This window comes from Mobula birostris, chromosome 18 (assembly GCF_030028105.1).
Source record: "Mobula birostris isolate sMobBir1 chromosome 18, sMobBir1.hap1, whole genome shotgun sequence".
Classification (NCBI taxonomy): domain Eukaryota; kingdom Metazoa; phylum Chordata; class Chondrichthyes; order Myliobatiformes; family Myliobatidae; genus Mobula; species Mobula birostris.
Window position 1 is genome coordinate 20,796,674 of NC_092387.1, and position 26,623 is coordinate 20,823,296.

The 26,623-nt window shown below is 48.7% G+C and overlaps 1 protein-coding gene across 3 annotated transcripts in view; it reads left to right on the forward strand.

Moving 5' to 3' along the window:
• Positions 1-26,023, forward strand: part of LOC140211805 (NACHT, LRR and PYD domains-containing protein 12-like) — a 32,870-nt gene extending 6,847 nt beyond the window's left edge. For all 3 annotated transcript variants that reach the window (XM_072281955.1, XM_072281954.1, XM_072281953.1), the window contains 5 exons: positions 12,918-13,004; positions 19,986-20,147; positions 23,385-23,549; positions 23,771-23,938; positions 25,856-26,023. In XM_072281955.1, coding sequence (XP_072138056.1) covers positions 12,918-13,004; positions 19,986-20,147; positions 23,385-23,549; positions 23,771-23,938; positions 25,856-25,946 — 673 coding nt within the window. In that variant the 3' untranslated portion in view covers positions 25,947-26,023. The remainder of the gene's footprint in view (positions 1-12,917; positions 13,005-19,985; positions 20,148-23,384; positions 23,550-23,770; positions 23,939-25,855) is intronic.
• Positions 26,024-26,623: the final 600 nt, after the last annotated feature.

A 26,623-nucleotide genomic window follows, 5' to 3' on the forward strand; every position in this document is an offset into this window, starting at 1 on the left:
GAGAATAAAATCAGGTCTTTGAGGTGTAATGTAGTTAAACCATTTTTCCGAGTATGAATAAAATTGTTCCAACTTACGATTAACAGATGCTGTTAACTTCTCCATTTTGTAAATGTCCATTGTAATTTCCATCCATACATTTAAAGTTGGGTTCTCCTGTGATAACCATTTCCTGGTAAGGGTCTTTTTACAAGCCACCAGCAGTATATTCATTAAATATTTATCTCTTTTCAACCATTCTTGAGGTATATACCCAAAATATATGGTCCTACTTTCTAACTGTATTTCACATTTAAAGATGTCTTTTAGGGCATTGTGTATCCCACTCCAATAGTCTTTAATAACGGGGCATTCCCAGAAAATATGATAATGGTTTGCATTTTGATTTCCACAATTTCTCCAGCTAACAGGGAGGTTACTATCATAATGGGATTTCTGAGAGGGTGTAATAAAATATCTTATCAAGATTTTCCATCCAAACTCCCTCCATTTCTGTGAACTGGTACACTTCCATTGATACCTCCATATTATTGTCCATTCTTCCTCAGATATTATTATCCCTCCTTCCTTCTCCCATTTTGTTTTAATGTATGAAATCGAATGTGTTTTAAGATTTTACAAACCCTTATACACGCTTGAAATGATTCTATTACCGTTATCAGAATTATATGCTTTTCTAAATAACTCTATCAGACATGTACTTGCCTTGGTTACATTTTTAACCGTCCTATTAACATACTGTTGTATTTGTAAATACTGGTAAAAGTCTTGTTTTTCTAAAAGAGTTTTTCTTTGAGCATTTCAAAACTGAACAGTGTTCCTTCTTTCATTATATTGCAAATAGCTGTTATTCCTTTAGCTGTCCAGTCGTTAAATCTAGCATCCAGTTTATTTGGTGTAAAATCTGAGTCATATGCACATCATTTAAGAATTTCAATGTCTCTCTCTAGTTTATATTCTCTTATAATAGTTCTTCCATATTTTAAGAGTCCATTTCACCCATGAGTTATCAGTAGTATTTATGTAACTTTGTAGGTTGTTATCAGCCAAAATTGCCTGTATGGGGATGGAAAGTATCCTCTCCTCAATATTTTTCCATTGAGCGTCATATGATGGGTTGCACCAGTATATCACAGCTCTCAACTGTGCTGCAAAAATTCAGACAAGACGAGGGGAGGTGGTGTCTGCCTACTGATCAACACTGGGTGGTGCTCGGACACAGTGGGACTGACAAGCTCCTGCAGCCCAGACCTGGAACACCTGTCGGTGAAGTGTCGTCCCTACTATCTGCCATGGGAATTCACCTCGGTCATACTGACAGCGGTCTACATTCCCCCCCAGGCGGACATGTAGTGTGCTCTGAACATACTGTATGCCAACATCAGTGAACTTGAGACCAGGTATCTGGAGGCTTTGCTCATTGCAGCCAGGGACTTTAACCAGGCCAACCTCAGAAAGGTCCTGCCAAAGTTATACCAACATGTCTCCTGCCCCACTAGAGGCCCGAATATACTTAACCACTGCTGCACAGCAGTCAAGGATGCCTACCGTTCCATCCCACGACCTCACTTCGGAAAATTGGACCATCAGGCCGTACTCCTCCTCCCGGCTTACAAACAGAAACTGAAGCAGGAGGTCACGGTGTTAAAGGTAGTATCGCATTGGACGGAGGAAACGGATGAGGTCCTCCGTGACTGCTTTGAATCGGTGGACTGGTTAGTATTCAAGGACTCGGCAGCTAACTTCGATGAGTATGCCTCAGCTGTCACGGACTTTATCTGGAAATGCACAGAGTACTGTGTGTCTCGCAAGATGATCCGGGTATTCCCTAACCGGAAACCTTGGATGAATTATGATTTCAAGTCCCTTTTGAAGGCTAGAGCTGCGGCTTTTAGGTCCGGAGATAACAGTCGCTACACAGAATCCAGGCGTGAACTCCGGTAAACCATTAAGGGCGCCAAGAGGCAATATCGAGCCAAGTTGGAAGCCCAGGCTAACCAGAGGGATGCCGGTAGACTATGGCAGGGTCTAAATGAAATCACTGGGCGCAAAGAAAAGGCTGGGAATATCAATAACTGTGGCGCTTCTCTTCCTGACGAACTTAACATATTCTACGCAAGATTCAAACAGAAGAGCGTTCCGCTCCCTCCGGATAAACCGGACCTGGTGGCATCGAGATTCATCGTCACCGAGGAGGACGTTAGAAGGGCCGTCCTGAAGATAAATCCAAGGAAGGCAATGGGCCCAGATGGCATCCCAGGACGGGTTCTCAGGGCCTGTGCAAGTGAGCTAGCTGGAGTGTTTGCTGACATCTTCAACTGCTCCTTGCTTCAGTCTAAGGCTACGTCCAGACTATGCAGGATAATTTTGAAAACAAAGCTTTTTCTCTTCGTTTTGACCCTCTGTCCACACTGAAACGGCGTTTTCATCCCCTGAAAAAGGAGATTTTCGAAAACACTCTCCAGAGTGTGTAAATTTGAAAACGATTGTTTCGCGTTGTAGTGTGGACGGGGTAACTGGAGAGATTTAAAAACGTTGTCATGACAACACCACAACAACAATGCTTTTTCTGCTTCTGCTTGGTACTGCACAAGCACTGCCAGACGGCTGTTATAACGCACAGTCGGTGTGAATGGCGTGAGAGTTAAATTATAAAGTGAGCTTTTTTAATTAGATCCCCTAAATTGATTTGATTGAGTCTATTTTTAAAAATATTAATGTCAGAAATACTGTGTGGGTCTGGCGGCAGAAGATTCCACTCACTTGTTGATCTTGGGTAGAGGACGGCTTTGTACATGTATTGTTTACCTTATTGCCTATGTTAATAGCTTGTTTGGAGTCGAACATCTCCCTCCACGTTCTCCACTGCTTTGCTGACTTTGTAGTCGTTTGTAACTCGCAGAAACAGCTTGACTTCATCGTCTGTCCAAACAAAGAAGTCCGGTCTGCTTTTTCCAGCGGAGGTATTCTTTATATTCCTCGAAGACATTTTTGAAAACTTTCTTTCGCTGTTGTTGTAGGTACACTAGTTTTTGACCAATGGAAATAGCACAACGCCGCCGCAGAAACGTAAATATTATACTGTTTCTTCTTCGTTTGTTTTCTGTAGATGAGTCTGCGCATGCCCAGTAGGAGGAGATTCGCCCGAATATCCATTCTGGTGTGGACAGAGATATTTTGAAAAACGCCTAGTGTGAATGCCTATCATTTTTACTCGAAACCGGCGTTTTCAAAATTATCCGGTCTAGTGTGGACGTAGCCTAAGATCCCCTCATGTTTTAAGAAGGGAACGATAATCCCAGTGCCGAAGAAGAGCAAGGCAGCATGCCTGAATGACTAGCGACCTGTGGCTCTGACATCAATTGCTATGAAGTGCTTCGAGCAATTGGTTATGGCACACATCAACCACAGCCTACCGGTCAACCTCAACACTTTGCAATTCGCCTACCAGAGCAACAGGTCAACGGCAGATGCCATCTCTCTGGCCCTACCTTCATCCTTAGAACACCTGGAGAATAAAGACGCATATGTTAGGCTCCTTTTCATTGACTACAGCTCTGCCTTTAATACCATCATTCCAAATAAATTGATTCCTAAGCTCCGAAACCTGGGCCTTAGCACTCAGATCTGCAGCTGGATCTTCCAACTTCTTCACAGACAGGACCCAGGCTGTAAAAATAGGGGACAAGGTCTCCTCTACAATCACTCTGAGTACTGGTGCCCCACAAGGCTGTGTACTCAGCCCCCTGCTGTACTCACTGTACACCCATGATTGTGTAGCCAAGTTTCTATCGAACTCAATATATAAGTTTGCTGATGACACCACAATTGTAGGCCGTATCTCGGGTAATGATGAGTTTGAGTACAGAGAGGAAATTAAGAACCTGTTGGCATGGTGTGAAGACAATAACCTATCCCTCAACGTCAGCAAGACGAAGGAATTTGTTGTTGACTTCAGAAGGAGTAGCGGACCGCACAACCCTGTTTACATCGGTGGTGCGCAAGTGAACAGGTCAAAAGCTTGAAGTTCCTTGGGGTCAATATCACAAATGACATGACTTGGTCCAACCAAGCAGAGTTCACTGCCAAGAAGGCCTACCAGTGCTTTTACTTCCTGAGAAAGCGAAAGAAATTTGGCCTGTCCCCTAAAACCCTCACTAATTTTTATAGATGCACCATAGAAAGCATTCTGCTAGGGTGCATCACAACCTGGTATGGAAGTTGTCTTGTCCAAGACTGAAAGAAGCTGCGGAAGATCGTGAACACAGCCCAGCACATCACACAAACCAATCTTCTGTCCTTGGACTCACTTTACACTGCATGCTGTCGGAGCAGTGCTGCCAGGATAATCGAGGACACAACCCACCCAGCCAACACACTCTTCGTCCCTCTTCCCTCCGGGAGAAGGCTCAGGAGCTTGAGGACTCGTAAGGCCAGGTTTGGGAACAGCTTCTTTCCAACTGTGATAAGACTGCTGAACGGATCCTGACCCGGATCTGGACCATACCCTCCAAATATCCGGACCTGCCTCGGTTTTTTTGCACTACCTTACTTTCCCTTTTCTATTTTCTATTTATGATTTATAATTTAAATTTTTAATATTTACTGTCGATTTGTACTCCAGGGAACGCAAAGCGTAGAATCAAATATCACTGTGATGATTGTACATTCTAGTATCAATTTTTTGGCGACAATAAAGTATAAAGTAAATAATAATCTCTAAGAGAAGATAGGCCCCATTCCCCCTTTTCCTTGGCTAATTGCAAAGTTTTGAGACCAACCCTAGGCCTTTTACCTTGCCATATACAGGTGTCCCCCGCTTTTCTAACGTTCGCTTTATGAAACCTCACTGTTACGAAAGACCTACATTAGTACCCTGTTTTCGATTTCAGAAGGTGTTTTCACTGTTACGAAGAAAGGCAGCGCGCGACAAAAAATCAGCGCGCGATAAAAGGCAGCGCGCGCCCCGAGCAGCCGCTCTCCCCTGGATTCGGAACTGCATTCTCGCCGGCATTGCTTTAACACATGCCTGTGAGCAGCCGTTTGCAAGATGAGTCCTAGGGTGTCGGAAAAGCCTAAAAGAGCTCGTAAGGGTGTTACACTTAAGGCTGATTTATACTTCTGTGTCAACGCGTCGCCGCAAACCCTACGCAAAGCCGACGCGGAACCCTACGCGAGAGCCTGTGTTGCTGCGACGCGCACCTCTCCCAAAATGTAACCGCACGCCGTGGCAACACAGACCCAACAACTGTGATTGGTCCGCTTGGTAGCATCGCATTTCATCCTACGCTGCAATAGCTTCCCATTGGGCGACTAAAGGGCAGGGAAGGAACTCTGGCTGCAATGATTTCCATAAAGCTTTACAGGCCTCCGAAATTATGGAGGACACATTTTGCATGAAAAAAGATGCTCGTGTCTTGTTATAACCTGGGCTACCATGACCATGGAGCCTTGCGCGGGTAGGTGAGTGCACATACCTGACGTGCGCGAATTGCCGAGCACTGTAGACACACCAACGCAAAAGTATAGAAGCTCACAACGTGCGCAGGCTATTTGCGTAGGTTACAGCGTCCAGTTAATGCAGAAGTATAAATCAGCCTTCGGCGTAAAACTAGACATAATTAAGCGTTTCGATCATGGTGAACGAAGTAAGGACAAAGTGAGTTTGGCTTGTGGAAGCTGACGAAGATAATGTTGAAGAGGTGTTGGCATCCCATGACCAAGAACTGATAGATGAAGAGCTGATGCAATTGGAAGAGGAAAGGATAACAATCGAAACCGAATGCAGTAGCGAACTGAATGTGAAGCAACACGTGAGATTTTCACTGCAATGACAAAGTACGACTTTAATTTTGAAAGGGTACGTAGGTTTAGGGGATATTTGCAAGATGGTTTGAGTCCTTACAAAGAACTGTATGATAGAAAAATGTGCGAGGCTCAGCAGTCAAGCAAGCCTTCCACATCAGCCACAGCAGACGACGAACCTCGATCTTCAACATCGAGGCAGGCAGTCATAGGAGAAGATGAGCTGCCTGCTCTAATGGAAACAGACGACGATAAGATGACACCCTAGTGTCCCACCACCCCAACTCCCAGGCCACGGACAGATACCGATTCGTGGAGAATGCAACGGTAGCCAGGAGGCACACAGCACATCTTTAAGAAAAAAGCCGAAATAAACATGCTAATTAATTAGGTGCCGCCTGACACGTAATTGTGGGCCCAGGTCAGAGACAACGCAATCGGAAATCGGCACTGATCTGGGCCGACAATTACGTGCCGAGCGGCACCTAATTAATTAGCATGTTTATTTTGGGCTTTTTTCTTAAAGATGTGCTGTGTGCCTCCCGGCTACCGCTGCACCGCTGCATGTTTTGCGGTTCGGAATCGGTCGGCGGCCTGGAGGGTGGGGGCCACTACGCCACCCCAGCCTGTGATGACTCAGTCTAACACACCATCATCAGTGTGCTCTGCGCTTTCCCAATTCCGGTAAGTGATACTACACTGTACAGACATTATTTCTACTTTATATAGGCTGTGTATTTTTACGTGTTATTTGTTATGATTTGGCAGCTTCATAGCTTAAAGGTTACTGGAGAGTGCTTGCGCCGTGTTTTTGCCGACAGCGCTTGCGTGAGATTTTCTGGCGACGCGTTCACTACGGAGAACAGTACAGCAATGATTGTGGAAAAGTATTTCTACTTTATATATGCTGTGTATTTATCATATCATTCCTGCTTTTACTATATGTTACTGTTATTTTAGGTTTTATGTGTTATTTGGCATGATTTGGTAGGTTATTTTTGGGTCTGCGAACGCTCACAAAATTTTCTCATATAAATAAATGGTAATTGCTTCTTCGCTTTACGACATTTTGGCTTACGAACCATTTCATAGGAACGCTCTACCTTCGGATGGCAGGGGAAACCTGTATATCTTGATAGCATCTTGTTCCATTCATTGAATTGATTTTGGTTAATCTCTATTGGTAGGGTCTGAAAGAGATATAGTAGTCTGGGCAGTATATTCATTTTAATAGATTCAATCCTTGAACTGAGACAAGAAAAGGAATTAGGTTCCATCTTGTTATATCTTCCTTAATTTTTTTATATATAGGCTGATAATTGCATTCTGATAATTTTGCCAGATCTTTTGGCATAATGATGCCCAAATATTTGACAGACTCGAATTTGCCATGCCCAAGGATATCTACTTTCAATTTCTCTTGGTGGGCTATAGTTATATGAAAGTAGTTGGGTTTTATCTATGTTGATCTGGTATCTTGATGATTGGCCATATTGTTCAAAGGATTGCATCAATTTAGGTAAAGAGTATGTTGGTTGCCCTAGATAGATCAGAATGTCATCTGCTTCACAGGCCAATTTATGCTCTGTCCCTTTAATAGTAATTCCCCTGATATCTTCATTTTGTCTGATGTGTTGAGCTGATGGTTCCAGATATAATGTGAAGTGTAGCGGTGACCATTCACAACCGTCTCGTGCCCCTTTCTAGGGTAAAACTATTAGATAAATATCCATTGATTTTAATCCCAGCAGTAGGTTTGTCATATAGTGCCTGTATAGTTTTACTAATTGTGTCATGTAGACCAAATCTATGTAAAACTCTGTAAAGAAAATTCCAATTAACCAAATCAAATGCCTTTTAAGCATCCACGCTTATCACTATTGCTTCAATTTCATTTTTTTATATGATCCATAATGTGAAGTGTCCTTCATATACTGTCTTGTGTTTGGCGTTGTGGTATAAAACCTGTCTAATCATTATGTATCAGTGTGGGTAGAAATTCTTCGAATTGTTTGGCCATGATGGAGGTAAATATTCTATAATCCATATTAAGAACAGATATTGGTCGTGCCCATGTTCCTTTTTTTACCATGCCCATGGTTTAGTCTTCATCTAATTACGGTATTGCTTTGCACTGCTGTAACTATATGTTATAATTATGTGGTTCTGTCAGTGTTAGTCTTTGGTTTGTCCTGTTTTCTGTGATATCACTCCGGAGAAACATTGTATCATTTCTTAATGCATGTATGCATTTCTAAATGACAATAAAAGAGGACTGAGTGTTCTCATAATCTAAAATGACCCACATTCCATTTTATCCTTGCCTTCTTTCGGTATAGCTGAGATTATCGGCTCCTTCCAGCTGGGTGGCATTTGTGCCTTTCTTAGAGCCCAGTTTAGTGTGGGGAGTAAAACAGGAATTAACTCACTTCTAAATTCTTTATACCACTCTGCCGTATATCCATTTGATCCTGGTGACTTGCTTAATTTAAGCGTACTAATTGCAGTTTTTAGTTCAGCTTCAGTTATGTCAGCAGTCATCGTTCTATTTTGTTCTTTGCTTAAAGTGGGTAAGTCTAAAGCAGCGGTCCCCAACCACTGGGCCGCGGACCGGTACCAGGCTGCAGAGCATGCGCTACCGGGCCGCGAGGAAACGATATGATTTGGCGATAGGAGTCATCTGCACCTTTGCTCATTCCCTGTCACGTACTGTTGAGCTTGAACGCACGCAAGGTCATTACCCGCGCGTCATCCATGTCAACGCGGGAAGGAGATCAGCTCCTCGAGCTTGCAAATGACGGCGGGCTGAAAAGTATGTTTGACATAACATCTCTGCCGGCATTCTGGATCAAAGTCAAGGCTAAATATCCTGAGATAGCCACGAAAGCACTGGAAACGTTGCTTCCATTTCCAACATATCTCTGCAATGAATGCAATGAAAATTATAAATTGCGGAATAGACTGGACATAAGGAACCCCCTTCGAGTATCGCTGTCTCCCATTACCCCTCGATGGCACCGTCTTGTTGCAGGAAAACAAGCCCAGGGCTCCCACTGATCCAGCAATATTGGTGTGTTGCAATGATTTTATATGTTCATATGGGGAAAATATGTGCTGTGTGCTTAATATCCAAACGTTACTTAAAATGTTATGATGCTATTGACTTATATAACCATATAACAATTACAGCACGGAAACAGGCCATCTCGCCCTTCTAGTCCGTGCCGAACTCTTACTCTCACCTAGTCCCACTGACCTGCACTCAGCCCATAACCCTCCATTCCTTTCCTGTCCATATACCTATCCAATGTTTCCTTAAATGATAATATCAAACCAGCCTCTACCATTTCTACTGGAAGTTCATTCAACACTTACTTCAAGCTCCCCTGATAATTGACTTATCACTATATTCATGCGAGGGAAATATGCGCGGTGTGTTTAATATTAAATTCGTTAGATAAACCCTTTTAGAAATGAAATTGACTGTATTAGCCACTAATCACCGACATTCCGGTCGTGATTAACACCACCCCCACCGAACAGAATGGACAAAACCGATTTGCAGAGAAAAAAAATTGGCAGGTACACGCATGCGCACTGGTGCCCGCGGAACGCTTCATGGTAATTGTAGTCTTTCTCTGGGTAAACTCAACGTATTTGACTGCTACTCCTACCACCTGCCCCCCCCTCCCCGGGGTCGGCCGGTCCACAAGGATATTGTCAATATTAAACCGGTCCACAGTGCAAAAAAGGTTGGGGACCCCTGGTCTAAAGAATTCAGGAAGGTGTCAATCTGGGTTATGCTTCCCCCTGGAACTTTGGCACATAGAGTTTTGTAAAACATTTCAAAAGCTTCTTGAATTTCATTTAGCTTATTTTTTATCACTTTTGTTCTTGGATCCCTAATTCTATGAATTGTATCTTCTGCTATTTTTTTTCAGTTTCCACACCAGTATTTTCATCGATTTAGATCCACTTTCATAGTGTCTCTGTTTCAGAAACAGTGAATTTTTAAAAATTTCTTGTGTAGCCAAACTATTAATTTCATACCTAATTTTTTAAAATTTTCTCTAGTGTATCCTGTGCCAAACTCAATGTGTTTTTTTCCCTAGTTCCTTCAGCTTATTTTGTAATTCCTCTAATGTTTTATTCCTTATTTTTTTCTTATATGAAGATATCTCTATAATTTTCCCTCTTAAGACAGCTTTCAGAGTATCCCATTGAATGGGAGGTGAAACCTCTCCATTATCATTGAATTCTAAGTAAAGACCAATTTCTTTTTTAATTTGTTCCTTAAAATAAGGATCATTGAGTAGACTTGAATTTAGTTTTCAAATAGTATTCTTTGGTTGTAGGTCTAAATCAACAGATAAATATATAGGTGCATGGCCACTTACATCTATTGTCCCAATTCCACAGGTGATTATTTTGTCTCTATCTTTTCCAAATGTTATGAAATGGTCTATTCTTGTATATACGGAATGGGGGGGGGGGTGCAGAATAATGAGTGTAATCCCTTCTGTCGGGGAAAAGGTCCCTCCATATATCAATTAGAACAACATCCTCAAATAGAGCGTTAACTTTCTTACATAAGGACTTTGTTTCATAAGATTTTCTATTGGAAGAGTGTGACTTTGGTTGTAATTGTAAATTTAAGTCTCCCCCACATATCAAGAGACCTTCTGTTTCTGTTACCATAATATTAGTAATTTTCTGGAAGAAACTAATATCACTTCCTGGGGGTGCGTATATATTCAATAAAGTAACTGGATTTCAGTCTATATTCCCCCTTACCAGAATATATCTGCCCTCCTTATCTCTTATTTTGAATACTTTTTCAAAATTTAGTTTGCTTGAGATGAGAATATGTCCTGATTTATATGAGGAGAAAAACGAATTAGTGAAGCCTATTCTCTTTAATTTTCCATGCTCATTATCACAAGTGAGTTTCCTGTAAATATACTACATGGGCTTGTTCTTTTTTCATTTTTGATAGAATTTGACTGCGTTTGATTGGATTTAACAGCCCATTGACATTAAAAGGAATGAATTTTACTTTGTCCTTAGCCATGTGTATTTATCTGTTAGTGTATCATTGAAATTTGCAGAATATAACTTAATCGATCTACTCCCTGAACAAATAACAACCAAGAAACACAAATAATTTTAAAAAAAGGTAACAAAGGTGTAATTCGAAGGCTGGGGTCTCTAGATGACCCTGGGTTGAGCTAGAGGAAACGTCTAGCCGTGGGGGATAGCTCCTCCTACCTGTGAGTTGAGGGCCCCCGCTGCAGTACCCATAAAAGTAAGTTAAAAAAATCTATGTCCATTATACCGAAATGATTTCCCTGTGTATTCCTCCCATGTATATATTCTTATTTAGGTGGGGAAAAAAGAGTGAATGAATGATTTTTTAAAAATTGAGTAATATAAAATCCACATTATAATACGTATTTCTCGAGATAGGTATATCACTGTCTATTTTTGCTTCTATTTAGTTTATCAGCACTTAAAGTTAGCCAAACCTTATGGCTCTTCTGGAGGAGGTGAGGGCTGTCTTCGGAGAACTCACAGTCTCTTCCTAATATCCTTCTCTCGTCCTCCTCCCGTCCCCTGCTTTCTCGTTTCTCTTACTATTTCCCAAGCAGATCGGGATAACTGCTCAGCCAGGGTTTCCCTCGGTCTGACCACGCTAATGGGCAGCCCTCTGTTCTTCATGTCTGTAGTCGCCTCTTCCACCGTCTGATATAGCTGTATCCCTTCTTGGTAACATACCCTCAGTTTAGCAGGGTACAGGGTTTGGAATTTAATCTTTTCTTGCCTTAATATTCGTTCCGCTTTGGAATATTCCTTCCGTTTCTGTAGGACCGCCGGGGGGTAATCTTCATCTAAGTATATTAACTTCCCGTTCCAAAACACCCTCTTCTTATCCCAGGCCCTTCGTAGAATCTCCGGCTTGCTCTTGAATCGAAGGAATCTAAGTACTATTGAGCGCGGCTTACCTTCTCTGTCTCCGGGAGGCCTCGGGACGAGTGCACGATACGCCCTCTCAATTTCAATCTCCATAGTCGGGGGAATCTCCAGCGCTTCCCACAGCAGCTTGTCTACAAACTTCATCATTAACAACCCCTCCACTCCTTCGGGAACATTATAAATCCTGATAATTTTCCGTTGCGATCTTCCCTCCTGGTCAAGCAATTTACTTTCCTGTTGATATAATATTTTTATCGTCTTACTTAGTATCTGTTCCACGTTTTGCACGCGATCTTCCACCTTCTCAATTCGTGTCTCTGCCATCGCGATTTTCTAATTGACGTTGGCGAGCTCTGACTTTATATCACTTAGTTGCTGTTTTATATCTTTTTGGACTTCCCTTATCTTTTCCAGAATCTTTATCATATCAGTCCCATCGCCTGAACGAGACCCAGCGTCAGCTTCGCCGCCACGCACACGTGTGGAAGAGCCGCGCGTTGTACCTCTCTCTTCCATAGGCTCCGCAGTGGTGTTTTTTTAAATCTCCATTCTTGCCCCGCTTATCAATTCAGATATTTTTCGAAAGATCTTATATTTGATGGATTAACGGGGCAAAATATGCGTTTTTCCAGAGGAGCTATTGATTCATCGGAACTAACCCCTGTCTTTTCTGACACCCCCCACCGTCTTTTCCAACAATCCTGTCTTTTCCAACACCCCCTGTCTTTTCTAACAACCACCCTTTTTCCCACGCCCCCGTGTCTTTTCTAAATCCCCCCATCTTTTCTCACACTCCCCATCTTCCCTAAACCTCCCTCATCTTCTCTTCCTCCATCTTCTGTTCCCCATCTTCTGGTTTTACCCTGACTTCTCTTTCATCTGTTTTCTCTTCGCCACATCTCCGCAGCTACCGTCTCCTCTCATTCCCCTGACTCTATCTCCTTCCCCCCGACCACCTATCCCTTATCCCTCCCACACCTTTACCCCACTCTCTCCTTCCCATCCCCCCATGCCAAACACTTCTCCCCATGCTCCACCCCTCTCCACCTGCCCCACCATCCTTGCTCCTCCCCACCCTATCCTCCTCTCTCAGTGTCACCCGACTGGGGGCATCAAATTGTCTGTTTTTGTCTCCCCAGCCTCACCTGCAACAACCTGGGTGATGAGGGAATGAGAATCCTCGCCATTCTCCTTCGTGACCCCGAGTGTCAAATCACCCATTTAGAGTGAGTTTTGCTCTGACCCTCAACCCATCTCTTGGGAGTCATGGAGAGATGGAGGAATGTGGACATCAGGGGGGTTCGAGCAAGGGGGTGAGAGGGATGATGGAATGAGGGGAAGAGGAGGATGTAGGGGGAGAGTGGGGAGAGATGATGGGATGGAAGATGGAGGAAAGATAGGGGAGGGAGAGGTGTGTCGGGATGGGAAGGAGAGGTGCAGAGGGGTTGTGGAAGAGGGTAGGGGGGAGAGCTAGAGAGGGAGTTAGAGGAGAGGGATACATGGGGATCTAGAGTGGGAAAACTGGAGAGGGAGCATGGAGGAGTGAAATTGGAGACATAAAAGGATCATGCGAACACTCAGTCCTCGTTTATTGTCATTAAGAGATGCATGCATTCATTAGGAAATGACACAATGTTCCTCCAGAGTGATATCACAAAAAAAAGGACAAACCAAAGACCAACACTGACAAGACCAAATAATTATAACATATAGTTACAGCAATGCAAAGCAATACCATAATTTTATAAAGAACAGACCCTGGAAACGGTTAAAAAAAAAGTCTCAAAGTTCCGATCGACTCCCGATAGTCCCCGATAGCAGGCGGCAGAAGGGAGAAACTCTCTCTGCCATAAACCGCCAGGCATCGACAACTGTCGATGCATTGGAAGCACCTGATCCCAGCCGACTCTGAGTCCGTCCGAAAACTTCGAGCCTCCAACCTGAGGGACAGAGCTCGGGATGGCGGAGTAGGGTTGGGGGGAGAGAGCTCTCAAGGGCGTTGGAGTAGAGTGGGGGAGAGAGCTGGACAGGGCGTTGTAGGGTGGGGGAGAGAGTTGGGGAGGGTGTTGTAGTGTGGGGGAGAGAGCTGGGGAGGGTGTTGTAGAGTAGGGGAGAGAGCTGGAGAGGGTGTTGTAGAGTGGGGGAGAGATCTGGGGAGGGTGTTGGAGTAGAGTGGGGGAGAGATCTGGGGAGGGTCGTGGAGTAGAGTGGGGGAGAGATCTGGGGAGGGTGTTGGGGTAGATGTGGGGGAGAGCTGGGGAGGGTGGTGTAGGGTGGGGGAGAGAGCTGGGGAAGGTGTTGGGGTTGAGTGGGAGAGAGCTGGGGAGGGTGTTGTAGGCTGGGGAAGAGCTGGGGAGGGTGTTGAAGAGTGGGGGAGAGCTGGGGAGGGTGTTGAAGAGTGGGAGAGAGCTGGGGAGGTGTTGGAGTAGAGTGGGGGAGAGAGCTGGGGAGGGTGTTGTAGAGTGGGGGAGAGATCTGGGGAGGGTGTTGGAGTAGAGTGGGAGAGAGAGCTAGGGAGGGTGTTGTAGAGTGGGGGAGAGAGCTGGGGAGGGTGTTGTAGGGTTGGGGGAGAGAGTTGGGGAGGGTATTGTAGGGTGGGGGAGAGAGCTGGGGAGAGTGTGGTAGAGTAGGGGAGAGAGCTGGGGAGGGTGTTGTAGAGTGGGGGAGAGATCTGGGGAGGGTGTTGGAGTAGAGTGGGGGAGAGATCTGGGGAGAGGGTTGGGGGAGAGATCTCAGGGGGTTTTGGAGTAGAATGGGGGAGATATCTGGGGTGGGTGTTGGAGTAGAGTGGGCGAGAGAGCTAGGGAGGGTGTTGTAGAGTGGGGGAGAGAGCTGGGGAGGGTGTTGTAGGGTTGGGGGAGAGAGTTGGGGAGAGTGTTGTAGGGTGGGGGAGAGAGCTGGGGAGGGTGTTGTAGAGTGGGAGAGATCTGGGGAGGATGTTGGAGTAGGGTTGGGGAGAGGTCTGGCAAGGGTCATGGAGTAGAGTGGGGGAGAGATCTGGGGAGGGTGTTGGAGTAGAGTGGGGGAGAGATCAGGGGAGGGTGTTGGGGTAGAGTGGGGGAGAGCGGTGGGGAGGGTGTTGTAGGGTAGGGTAGAGAGCTGGGGAGGGTGTTGGAGTAGAGTGGGAGAGAGCTGGGGAGGGTGTTGTAGAGTGGGGGAGAGAACTGGGGAGGGTGTTGTAGGGTGGGGGGAGAGAGTTGGGGAGGGTGTTGTAGGGTGGGGGGAGAGAGTTGGGGAGGGTGTTGTAGGGTGGGGGAGAGAGCTGGGGAGAGTGTTGTAGAGTAGGGGAGAGAGCTGGAGAGGGTGTTGTAGAGTGGGGGAGAGATCAGGGGAGGGTGTTGGAGAGATCTGGGGGGGTGTTGGAGTAGAGTGGGAGAGAGATCTGGGGTGGGTATTGGAGTAGAGTGGGGGAGAGATCTGAGGAGGGTGTTGGAGTAGAGTGGGGGAGAGATCTGTGGAGGGTGTTGGGGTAGAGATCTGGGGAGGGTGTTGGAGTAGAGTAGGGCAGAGATCTGCGGAGGGTGTTGGAGTATAGTGGCGGAGAGATCTGGGGAGGGTGTTGGGGTAGAGTGAGGGAGAGAGCTGGGGAGGGTGTTGCAGAGTGGGTGAGAGAGCTGGGGAGGGTGTTGGGGCAGAGTAGGGGGCAGAGCTGGGGAGGGTCTTGGGGTAGAGTGGGGGAGAGAGGTGGGGAGGGTGTTGGGGGAGAGATCTGGGGAGGGTGTTGGGGTAGAGTGGGGGAGAGAGCTGGGGAGGATGTTGGGGTAGAGTGGGGGAGAGAGCTGGGGAGGGTGTTATAGGGTGGAGGAGAGAGCTGGGGAGGGTGTTGGGGGAGAGATCTGCGGAGGGTGTTGGGGTAGAGTGGGGGAGAGAGCTGGGGAGGATGTTGGGGTAGAGTGGAGGAGAGAGCTGGGGAGGGTATTGTAGGGTGGGGGAGAGAGCTGGGGAGGTTGTTGTAGAGTGGGGGAGAGATCTGGGGAGGGTGTTGTAGGGTGGGGGAGAAAGCTGGGGAGGGAGTTGTAGGGTGGGGGAGAGAGCTGGTGAGGGTGTTGTAGAGTGGTGGAGAGATCTGGGGAGGGTGTTGGAGTAGAGTGGGAGAGAGAGCTGGGAGGGTGTTGTAGAGTGGGGGAGAGAGCTGGGGAGGGTGTTGTAGGGTGGGGGGAGAGAGTTGGGGAGGGTGTTGTAGGGTGGCGGAGAGAGCTGGGGAGGGTGTTGTAGGGTGGGGGAGAGTGCTGGGGAGGGTGATGGAATAGAGTGGGGGAGAGATCAGGGGAGGGTGTTGGAGTAGAGTGTGGGAGAGATCTGGGGAGGGTGTTGTAGGGTGGGGAGAGAGCTGGGGAGCGTGTTGGGGTGGAGTGGGGGAGAAATCTGCGGAGGGTGTTGGGGGAGAGATCTGGGGATGGTGTTGGAGTAGAGTGGGGAAGAGATCAGGGGAGGGTGTTGGACTAGAGTGGGGGAGAGATCTGGGGTTTTGGGGGAGAGATCTGGGAGGGTGTTTGGGTAGAGTGGGGGAGAGAGCTGGGGAGGGTGCTGGGGTAGAGTCGGGGAGAAAGCTAAGGGAGGCTGTTGCAGGGTGGGGGAGAGAGTTGGGGAGGGTGTTGTAGGGTGGGGGAGAGAGCTGGGGAGGGTGTTGTAGAGTCGGGGAGAGATCTGGGGGGGTGTTGGGAAGAGTGGGGGAAAGAGCTGGGGAGGGTGTTGGGGCTGAGTGGGAGAGAGCTGGGAGAGTGTTGGGGTAGAGTGGGGGGTGAAGCTGGGGAAGGTGTTGGGGTAGAGTGGGGATAGAGGTGGGGAGGGTGTTGGGGTAGAGTGGGGGAGAGATCTGTGGAGCGTGTTGGAGTAGAGTGGGGGACAGATCGGGGGAGGTTGTTGGGGTAGAGTGGGGGAGAGACCTGGGGAGGGTGTTGGGGTGGAGTGGGAGAGAGATGGGGATGGTATTGTAGAGTGGAAGAGAGCTGGGAGGGTGTTGGGGTAGAGTGGGAGAGATCTGGGGAGGGTGTAGGGTGGTGGAGAGATCTGGGGAGGGTGTTGGAGTAGAGTGGGGGAGAGATCTGTGGAGGGTGTTGGGGTAGAGATCAGGGGAGGGTGTTGGACTAGAGTGGGGGAGAGATCTGGGGTTTTGGGGGAGAGATCTGGGAGGGTGTTTGGGTAGAGTGGGGGAGAGAGCTGGGGAGGGTGCTGGGGTAGAGTCGGGGAGAAAGCTAAGGGAGGCTGTTGCAGGGTGGGGGAGAGAGTTGGGGAGGGTGTTGTAGGGTGGGGGAGAGAGCTGGGGAGGGTGTTGTAGAGTCGGGGAGAGATCTGGGTGGGGTGTTGGGAAGAGTGGGGGAAAGAGCTGGGGAGGGTGTTGGGGCTGAGTGGGAGAGAGCTGGGAGAGTGTTGGGGTAGAGTGGGGGGTGAAGCTGGGGAAGGTGTTGGGGTAGAGTGGGGATAGAGGTGGGGAGGGTGTTGGGGTAGAGTAGGGGAGAGATCTGTGGAGCGTGTTGGAGTAGAGTGGGGGACAGATCGGGGGAGGTTGTTGGGGTAGAGTGGGGGAGAGACCTGGGGAGGGTGTTGGGGTGGAGTGGGAGAGAGATGGGGATGGTATTGTAGAGTGGAAGAGAGCTGGGAGGGTGTTGGGGTAGAGTGGGAGAGATCTGGGGAGGGTGTAGGGTGGTGGAGAGATCTGGGGAGGGTGTTGGATTAGAGTGGGAGAGAGCTGGGGAGGGTGTTGTAGAGTGGAGGAGAGAGCTGGGGAGGGTGTTGTAGGGTAGGGGAGAGAGCTCGGGAGGGTGTTGGAGTAGAGTGGGAGAGAGCTGGGGAGGGTGTTGTAGGGTGGGGGTGAGAGCTCGAGAGGGTGTCGTAGGGTGGGGGGAGAGAGTTCGGAAGGGTGTTGTAGGGTGGGGGAGAGATCTGGGGAGGGTGTTGGAGTAGAGTGGGGGAGAGATCTGGGGAGGGTGTTGGAGTAGAGTGGGGGAGAGATCTGGGGAGGCTGTTGGGGTAGAGTGGGAGAAAGATCTGGGGAGGGTGTTGGGGTAGAGTGGGGGAGTGAGCTGGGGAGGGTGTTGTAGGGTGGGGGAGAGAGCTGGGGAGGATGTTGGGGTAGGGTGGGGGGGCGAGCTGGGGAGGGTGTTGAAGGGTGGGGGAGAGAGCTGGGGAGGATGTTGTAGGGTGGGGGAGAGAGCTGGGGAGGGTGTTGTAGGGTGTGAGAGAGAGCTGGGGAGGGTGTTGTAGAGTGGGGGAGAGAGCTGGGGAGTGTGTTGTAGGGTGGGGGGAGAGAGTTGGGGAGGGTGTTGTAGGGTGGGGGAGAGAGCTGGGGAGGGTGTTGTAGAGTAGGGGAGAGAGCTGGGGAGTGTGTTGGGGGAGAGATCTGGGGAGGGTGTTGGAGTAGAGTGGTGGAGAGATCTGGGGCGGGTGTTCGGGTAGAGTGGGGGAGAGAGCTGGGGAGGGTGTTGTAGGGTGGGGGAGAGAGTTGGGGAGGGTGTTGTAGGGTGGGGGAGAGATCTGGGGAGGGTGTTGGGGTAGAGTGGGAGAGAGAGCTGGCAAGGGTGTTGTAGAGTAGGGGAGAGAGCCGGGGAGGGTGTTGCAGAGTGGGGGAGAGAGCTGGGGAGGGTGTTGCAGAGTGGGGGAGAGAGCTGGGGAGGGTGTTGGGGCAGAGTGGGGGCAAGAGCTGGGGAGGGTGTTGTACGGTGGGGGAGAGATCTGGGGAGGGTGTTAGGTTAGAGTGGGGGAGAGAGTTGGGGAGGGTGTTGTAGGGTGGGGGAGAGAGCCGGGGAGGGTGTTGCAGAGTGGGGGAGAGAGCTGGGGAGGGTGTTGGGGCAGAGTGGGGCGAGAGCTGGGGAGGGTGTTGTAGACTGGGGGAGAGATCTGGGGAAGGTGTTGGGTTAGAGTGGGAGAGAGTTGGGGAGGGTGTTGTAGGGTGGGGAACAGAGCTGGGGAGGGTGTTGTAGGGTGGGGGGAGATCTGGGGAGGGTGTTGAAGTAGAGTGGGGGAGAGAACTGGGGTGGGTGTTGTAGGGTGGGGGAGAGAGCTGGGGAGGGTGTTGGAGTAGGGTGGGGGAGAGAGCTGGGGAGGGTGTTGTAGGGTAGGGGAGAGAGCTGGGGAGGGTGTTGTAGGGTGGGGAGGAGATCTGGGGAGGGTGTTGAAGTAGAGTGGGGGAGAGAACTGGGGTGGGTGTTGTAGGGTGGGGGAGAGAGCTGGGGAGGGTGTTGTAGGGTGGGGGACAGAGCTGGGGAGGGTGTTGCAGAGTTGGGGAGAGAGCTGGGGAGTGTGTTGGGGTAGGGTGGGGGAGAGAGCTGGGGAGGGTGTTGTAGGGTGTGGGAGAGATCTGGGGAGGGTGTTGGGGGAGAGAACTGGGGAGGATGTTGTAGGGTGGGAGAGAGAGCTGGGGAGGGTGTTGTAGAGTTGGAGAGAGAGCTGGGGAGGGTGTTGGAGTAGGGTGGGGGAGAGAGCTGGGGTGGGTGTTGTAGGGTAGGGGAGAGAGCTGGGGAGGGTGTTGTAGAGTGGGGGAGAGAGCTGGGGAGGGTGTTGGGGGAGAGCGGTGGGGAGGGTGTTGTAGAGTGGGGGAGAGAGCTGGGGACGGTGTTGTAGGGTGGGGAAGAGAGCTGGGGAGGGTGTTGGGGTAGAGTGGGAGAGAGCTGGCGAGTGTGTTGTAGGGTGGGGGAGAGAGCTGGGGAGGGTGTTGCAGATGGGGGGAAAAGCTGGTGGAGGGTGTTGGAGTAGAGTGGGGACAGCTTTAGAGCACAATGGGGGTGGGATAGCTAGGAAGGGTATTGGAGGGGTTGTGAGCTCAGGAGAGAGATGGGGAGGGTTTGGGGGAGTGTCTGGGAGAGGTGGAGAGTGAATGCTAGGGGGTAGTGGGGGAGAGGGGACTGGTAGTGATGTGAAGATCTAGGGAGGGAGAGTGGGGGAGAGGGTAGGGTGAGTATTGGTTGGGAGGAGTGATGGGATGGGGTTTGAGTAAGGGATAGAGTTTAAAGTCGAGATGGGGAGAAGTGAGGGATGGGTGGTAAGCTATGTGAAAGGGGAGGGAGGGAAATGAGGCTCCCTCAGGCAGCATCTATGAGGAGGATAAATAGTTGATGTTTCGGGCTGAGTCAGTTTATCAGTACCAGTGAGTAACTCTCTCCTCTCATTTCTCAACCGCCCCCCCCCCCGTGTATCCGTGTCTCTCACCTCCTTTCTCCCTCGCTCCCTGTCCCTCCCCCCTTTCTTTCTTCTGTCACCACCCCCTACAGTCTGACCCAGAATGAGCTCACCCCGTCCTGTGTCCCAGACCTGGCATCAGGAATCTTTTCCCTCCGAGGACTCAGCCTCAATGAAAACTACTTGGGTGATGATGCTGTCCAAGAGCTCTGTGAGGCCCTCTCTGGTCCCTCATGTCGTATGGAGGTGTTACAGTGAGTACAGAACCTTCTAGAAGGGTTGAGAGACCTCGTTTTAGCCCCTGCCATTAACCTGTCAACAGTTATAAAGTCCCACTGCGCGGAAACATGCCCGCTGACCTGCCTTCAATTTGCTTTTGCCCATATCCCACTAAACCTTAACCATGGGTAGCACAGCGATTAGCATAACTCTTGACATCACTATTGACGGGGGTTCAATTCCTGCCACTGTCTGTAAGTAGTTAGTACGTTCTCCCCGTGACCGTGTAGATCTCCTCCAGGTGCTTTGTTTTCCACCCACATGCCAAAGACATGGGTTAGGATTGTTAAATTGTGGGCATGCTATGTTGGTGACAGAAGCAGAGTGACTGTTGTGGGCTGACCCCAACACATGCTGGGACATAAGTGACGCATTTCACTGTATATTTTAATGCGCATGTGGCAAATAAGGTTAATCTTAGGCTTTAAAATCTCTCCTATTTATGACCTGTCCTTTTAAATATTATTAATGTGCCTACTGTATCAGAATCAAGTTTAATACCTCTAATATATATCATGAAATTTGTTGTTTTATGGCAGCAGTGCATTGCAATACATAACAATAAAAAATCATAAAAACTATAGATTACAATAAACAATACATATAAGAAGTTAAATTACCATGTAATGGAAAAAAGAGCAATAATAGTGAGTTTATGGATTCATTGTCCATTTAGAAATCTGATGGCGGAGGGAAAGAACCTGCTCCTGAAATGTTAACTGTGTGTCTTTAGATTCCTGTACCTCTTCCTTGATGGTAACAATGAGAAGGGGGCCTGTCTTGGGTAGATGGAGGTCCTTAATGATGGATGCTGCCTTTCTGAGGCATCGCCTTTTCAGGGTGACCTCGGTGTTGGGGTAGTGCTGGCTGAGTTTACAACTTTCTGCAGCTTTTTCCGATCCTATGCATTGTCCCCTCCGTACCAGATGGTGTTGCAATCGGTACAGTGCTCTCCACGGTACACCTGTAGAAACTTGTGAGAGTGAGAGTACCTATATATATAAAACAAAGGTTCCAGCACTGATTCTTGGTCACAAACCCCCAGCCAAAGAAACGCCTTCCACCCCTCTGTTTTACCTTCTATGGGCAAACCAGTTCCAAATCCAAACTTGCAACTCACACTGGATCCCATGCACCTTTATGTTCTGAATCAACCTACCATGAGGGATCTTATTAAATGTCTTACTAGAAGTCTGTGTAGATAACGTTCACTGCCTTACCTTCATCAAGCACCTTTGTCGCCTCAAAAATCTCAATCAAGTTTGTAAAGCATGACCTGTCCTGCATACTGCCATGCTGACTGTCCGAAACAGGCCATGCCCTTCCAAATGCACATTAATCTTATCTCTCAGTATTCTCTCCAGTAACTTCCTCACCATAGATGTGAAGCTCACTGGCCTATAATTACCTGGATTATTCCCTTCTCCCGTCTTGAACAAAAGCACAACATTACTCTCCAGTCTTCCATGACCTTGCCTGTTGCTAGCATGGACACAAAGATCTTTGTCAAATGGCCCAGCATTTTCCTCACTTGCTTCTTTCGTATGCAATCGGGCCCTGGGGATTTATCCACCTTAATACTTCTCAGAAACCCAGCAGCACAACCTACTTAATCTTAAAATGCCACAGCAAATTAGCATGCACCATCATGTTTTTTTCATCCTTCAAATTCTTCTTGGTAAATACTGGCACAAGGTACTCATTTAGTACTTCAGCCAATATCCCTGACTGCGAGCACAAATTTCCTCCTTTGTCCTTGAATAGACCTACTGTCTCCTCAGTTATCTTTTTTTCTGAAAGAAATACTACTTGTTACACCACTGGCATTTAGGGCAGCAACAAAAGTCCTGTCTCTGGTGGTGTTCAGGGCTTCCTTCAATGTGTCAATAGCTTACTCTCAGTTTTCACAACTCTCAGTCATGCAAGCCCTGGGTGGAGACTCAGGAATACCATCATACTCAGATGTAGAAGGATTCTTCACTGCTGTTTCTTTAATAATTTTGTTTGTCCAATCAGGGTTGTAAGTCCTGAGCTGAACCCCCAATGTGGAGGACCGATGGACCACTCTTAGTCTGACCTCTACCCTTTGACCTGTTTGGCATGGGTGACCCTACCAAGAACCAAAGCATAAAGCCCTGACTCCAGCCAGCATAGCTCTCTGAGTCATTGAGGCACACAAGCCTCCAAACCACGACAAAGTTGTTTCTCTTCAGATCGTATAAATTTTTTGCCTTTTTTTCTTAATAAAAGAATAAAATGCCTTGGGATTCTTCTTAATCTACTTGCCAAGGATATTTCATGGCTCCCTTTAACCTTCCTATTGTCTGGTTGAGTACCACTAGCAAACTTCCTGGTGATGATGTTAGTTCCCCTCCAGTTCAGATGAAAAGCATGGTGTTTGTACAGATACCAACTCTCCTTGAAGGGAGGCCAAGAATCAATAAATCTGAAGCCCTCTCTTTTGCACTAGCTCCTTAAACACATATTGAATTTCACCATGTATCTATTTCTCACCTCACCAGTATGTGGTGTGAGTTATAATCTTGAGATTACAACCCTGGAAACTCTGTTTTTAAAAATTTTCTACTTAACTCCCTAAAGTCACTTTACAGAACCTCACCCCTGCTCCAGCCAATGCCATTAGTACCACGTTGAACCACGACATCTGGCTGCTCACCCTTTCCTCCGAGACTGCCCCTTATGAGACGTGCTTGACCCTGGCACCAGGGAATGATGGGCATATTGAAGCAGATGCAGGTCACCTTTGTGGCAGGTGTTGATTTGCAACATAACAAACCTCTTGAAAGCCCTGCAGTATAAGAGATGGGACCCTATAAAGCTCAGAAAAGAGAGATTGAAGATTCCGTAAGTACTCCAGCCATTTGATCTGCACAGACCCTTAGCACTTGGCCAGGTATACTGTGTGGACCAGGGACTTCCTGTGGGTTCACCCTCTTCAAGAGTATGAGTGTCACAGACTGAGATTACAGGGTCATTTGGAGATGTTGGGGCACGCGTGGGTGTGACATTGTTCTCCCTCTCAAAATTAACTAACACTAAACTGAAAAACTCGACGCTCGATGAGTGATTATTGTTGCAGCACCACTCAGCCAGGCATCCTTGCTCACTCCAGTACTCTGCATCGTCCCCACCCGTGTTTTGTCCTACAACAAGTGGTGTGGTCCCCGTATTGTGTACCCTTTCTCCCACAGGTTGACGAGGAACAGGCTGACCAGCGCCATTGTCCCCGTCCTCTGTAAACTACTGAGTGTTTGCGACCGACTCCACTGGCTCAGCCTGGATGGGAACAGTGTGGGGGACGAGGGGGTGAAGGATCTTTCTGCCAGTCTCAACACATCAAGACTCCGTATGCTAGGGTGAGAGAAACTCTTGCTTTTTCTTTCTTTTTTTTTCTCTCTCTCATTCACCCACTTCTCTCTTTATCCTCCCTTCCCACCCCCTCTTTCCTACCCTCTCTCTTCCCCTCCATCCCTTCCCAACACCTCCCTCCCACTCCACAAGCCCTTTCCACCCCACAAACCCTCTCCCCAACACCCCCACCCCCAGCATGCACTGACACATCGCCTCTCTCTCCTAGACTCTCCTCCAATGGACTCACAGATGCCTCTGTCCCAGAACTGGTCAACGCACTTGGGGTTCAAAGGTCCATCCGCCACCTGAAGCTGTCAAACAACTTGATCACTGACATCTCCCTGCCCCACATCTCCAATCTTGTCAAAACCTGCCATCGGCTGCAGAAACTTTGGTGAGTTTCCGTCTCCCACTATTCCCAATCCTCACCGCCTTCTCTCCTCACTATTCCTCTCCTACACCGCTCCCTCCCACCTCCCACCACCCCTCTCCCCTACCACTCCCTCCTCACTCACACTCTCCCACACTCCTCTACCCTCACCACCCCTCTCCCACACAGCTCCCTCCTCACCACCCCTCTCCCCTACCACTCCCTCCTCACTGCCACTCTCCCACACGGCTTCCTCCTCACTGCCAGTCTCCCACACTCCTCTACCCTCACCACCCCTCTCCCACACGGCTCCCTCCTCACCACGTCTTTCCCCTACCACTCCCTCCTCACTGCCTCTCTCCCACGTGGCTCCCTCTTCACCACCTCTCTCCCCCTACCACTCCCTCCTCACTGCCACTCTCCCACACCCCTCCACCCTCATCACCCCTCTCCCACATGGCTCCCTCCTCACCACTCCTTCCACACCCCTCTCTCACACTGCTCCCTCCCACCACCCCTCTGCTTCACCCTTCCCTCCTCACCACTCCTCCCATACCACTCCCTACACACTGTCCCCTCCTGCATTACTTCCACTTGCCACCCCTCACTCCTCACCGTCCCTCGTCCTGCCCCTCCCGTGTTGTTTCCTCCTTGTCACCCCTTGAACATTGAATTTAAAACATAGTGTATGCGATCATGCTCTTTGTCCCACCCTCACAGGTAGACAAGGTGGTGAAAAAGGCTGTTAGCACACTGACCTTCATTAGTCAGGGCTTTAAGTACCGGAGTAATGACATTATGTTGCATTTGTATGTCACTGGTGAGGCCACACCTGGAGTACTGTGTACAGCTTTGGTCACCCTGTTTTGGGAACGATGTGGTGAGAAAGGAAAGCTTTAAAAGGAACCTAGGTTTTCACCAAGAGGATGGAACGAGCTTTCAGAGGAAGTGGTTGAGGCAGGTACAGTAATATCTTTAAAGAAACACTTAGAGGGTCTGAGAAAAATGCAGGAGATCGGGACTAGCTGGGTGGGCACCATGGTCAACATGTACTCATTGGGCAGATGGGACTGTATCTGTGCTGTATTGCTCTATAACTCTCTGAGTCTGTTTGTAACATGATGCCGAACTAAATCACATCTGCTTGCAAGTGATCCATACCCCTCCACTCTCTCCAGTTTCTGTGTCTAAGATCCTCTTAAACACCACTATTATATCTTCTTCCAACACCCCCCTCCTCCCTGCCAGCAGGGCATTCCAGGATTTCAGGCACCCGCCGCTCCCTGTGTGAAAGAAACTTGCCTTACACATCTCCTTTAAACCTTTGCCCTCTAGTACTTGGCTTTTCCACCCTGGGAAAAAGATTCTGACAGAATTCCATATTTACGTCCCTCATCATTTTATAAACCTCCATTAGGTCTTCCCACAGCCTCTGACACTCTGGTAAAAACTAGGTGCACAGGTGCGTAGTTCCCTGAACGTGACATCACAGGTGGACGGTGGTGCAGAAGGTGTGTGGCACGCTGACCTTCATCAGAGTAGAGAACTTGAGATGTCACGTTGCAGTTGACAACACTTGGAGTATTGTGTTTACTTTTGGTTACCCCGCTGTGGGAGAGAAACCATTAAGGTGGAAGGAGTGCAGAAGAGATTTATGAGGAACTTGCTGGGACTCAAGGAACTAAGTTCTGGAGATTGGTTGGGACTTTATCCCTTGAATGTACATTAACAACATCTAAAAGGTACTTGGACAGGTAATTTGACAAAAAGGTTTAGAGGGATATGGGCCAAACCCGGTCAGGATGGACCAGTTGGGTTGAAGGCTCTCTTTCCATAGTGGATGACCCTGCCACTCTTAAATAATTTCACTACTGTTAGGAAATCCTGCTGAAGGAACTGAACTGGACTCTCTCCTCCCTCTTTGATCCTCACTGCACACAGGGTGATGAACAACCTTTTCACCGAGAACGGACTGCAGTTCCTGAGTTCCCTCACTCAAGACCAGAAGTCGCTGAATTTGGTCATCCACTGAGGAGTGGGGCTTCTCCTTGGGAACAAGACTGCAGCTCCATAACCCAACTCCACGAAGGTCACCTTTTCTAATAAATCATCCCCTTAGAGATTTATCTGTCGATTTATTTCAGTCCCATTCTGTGACCTACTCCAGCCCTCTGCCCCTCCCTTCCCTGTCTCCATGAACCTTCTGGCCAAGTGCCCCTCCCTGTCTCTGTGAACCCCTCAGACTGCCCCTGTCTCCATGAACCCCCCTGGCTGTGCCCCTCCCTGTCTCCGTGAACCCCTCAGACTGCCTCTGCCTCCGTGAACCCCCCCGGCTGTGCCCCTCCCTGTCTCTGTGAAACCCTCTGGCCAAGTGCCCCTCCCTATCTCTGTGAACGCCTCAGACTGCCCCTGTCTCCGTGAACCCCTCCTGGCTATGCCCCTCCCTGTCTCTGTGAACCCCTCAGACCGCCCCTGTCTCCGTGACCCCCCCCCCCCCCGGCTGTGCCCCTCCCTGTCTCTGTGAAACCCTCTGGCCAAGTGCCCCTCCCTGTCTCTGTGAACGCCTCAGACTGCCCCTGTCTCCGTGAACCCCCCTGGTTATGCCCCTCCCTGTCTCTGTGAACCCCTCAGACTGCCCCACCCTGTCTCTGTAAACCTTCTGGCCAATTGCCCCTCTCTGTCTCTGTGAATCCCTCTGACTGCCCCTCC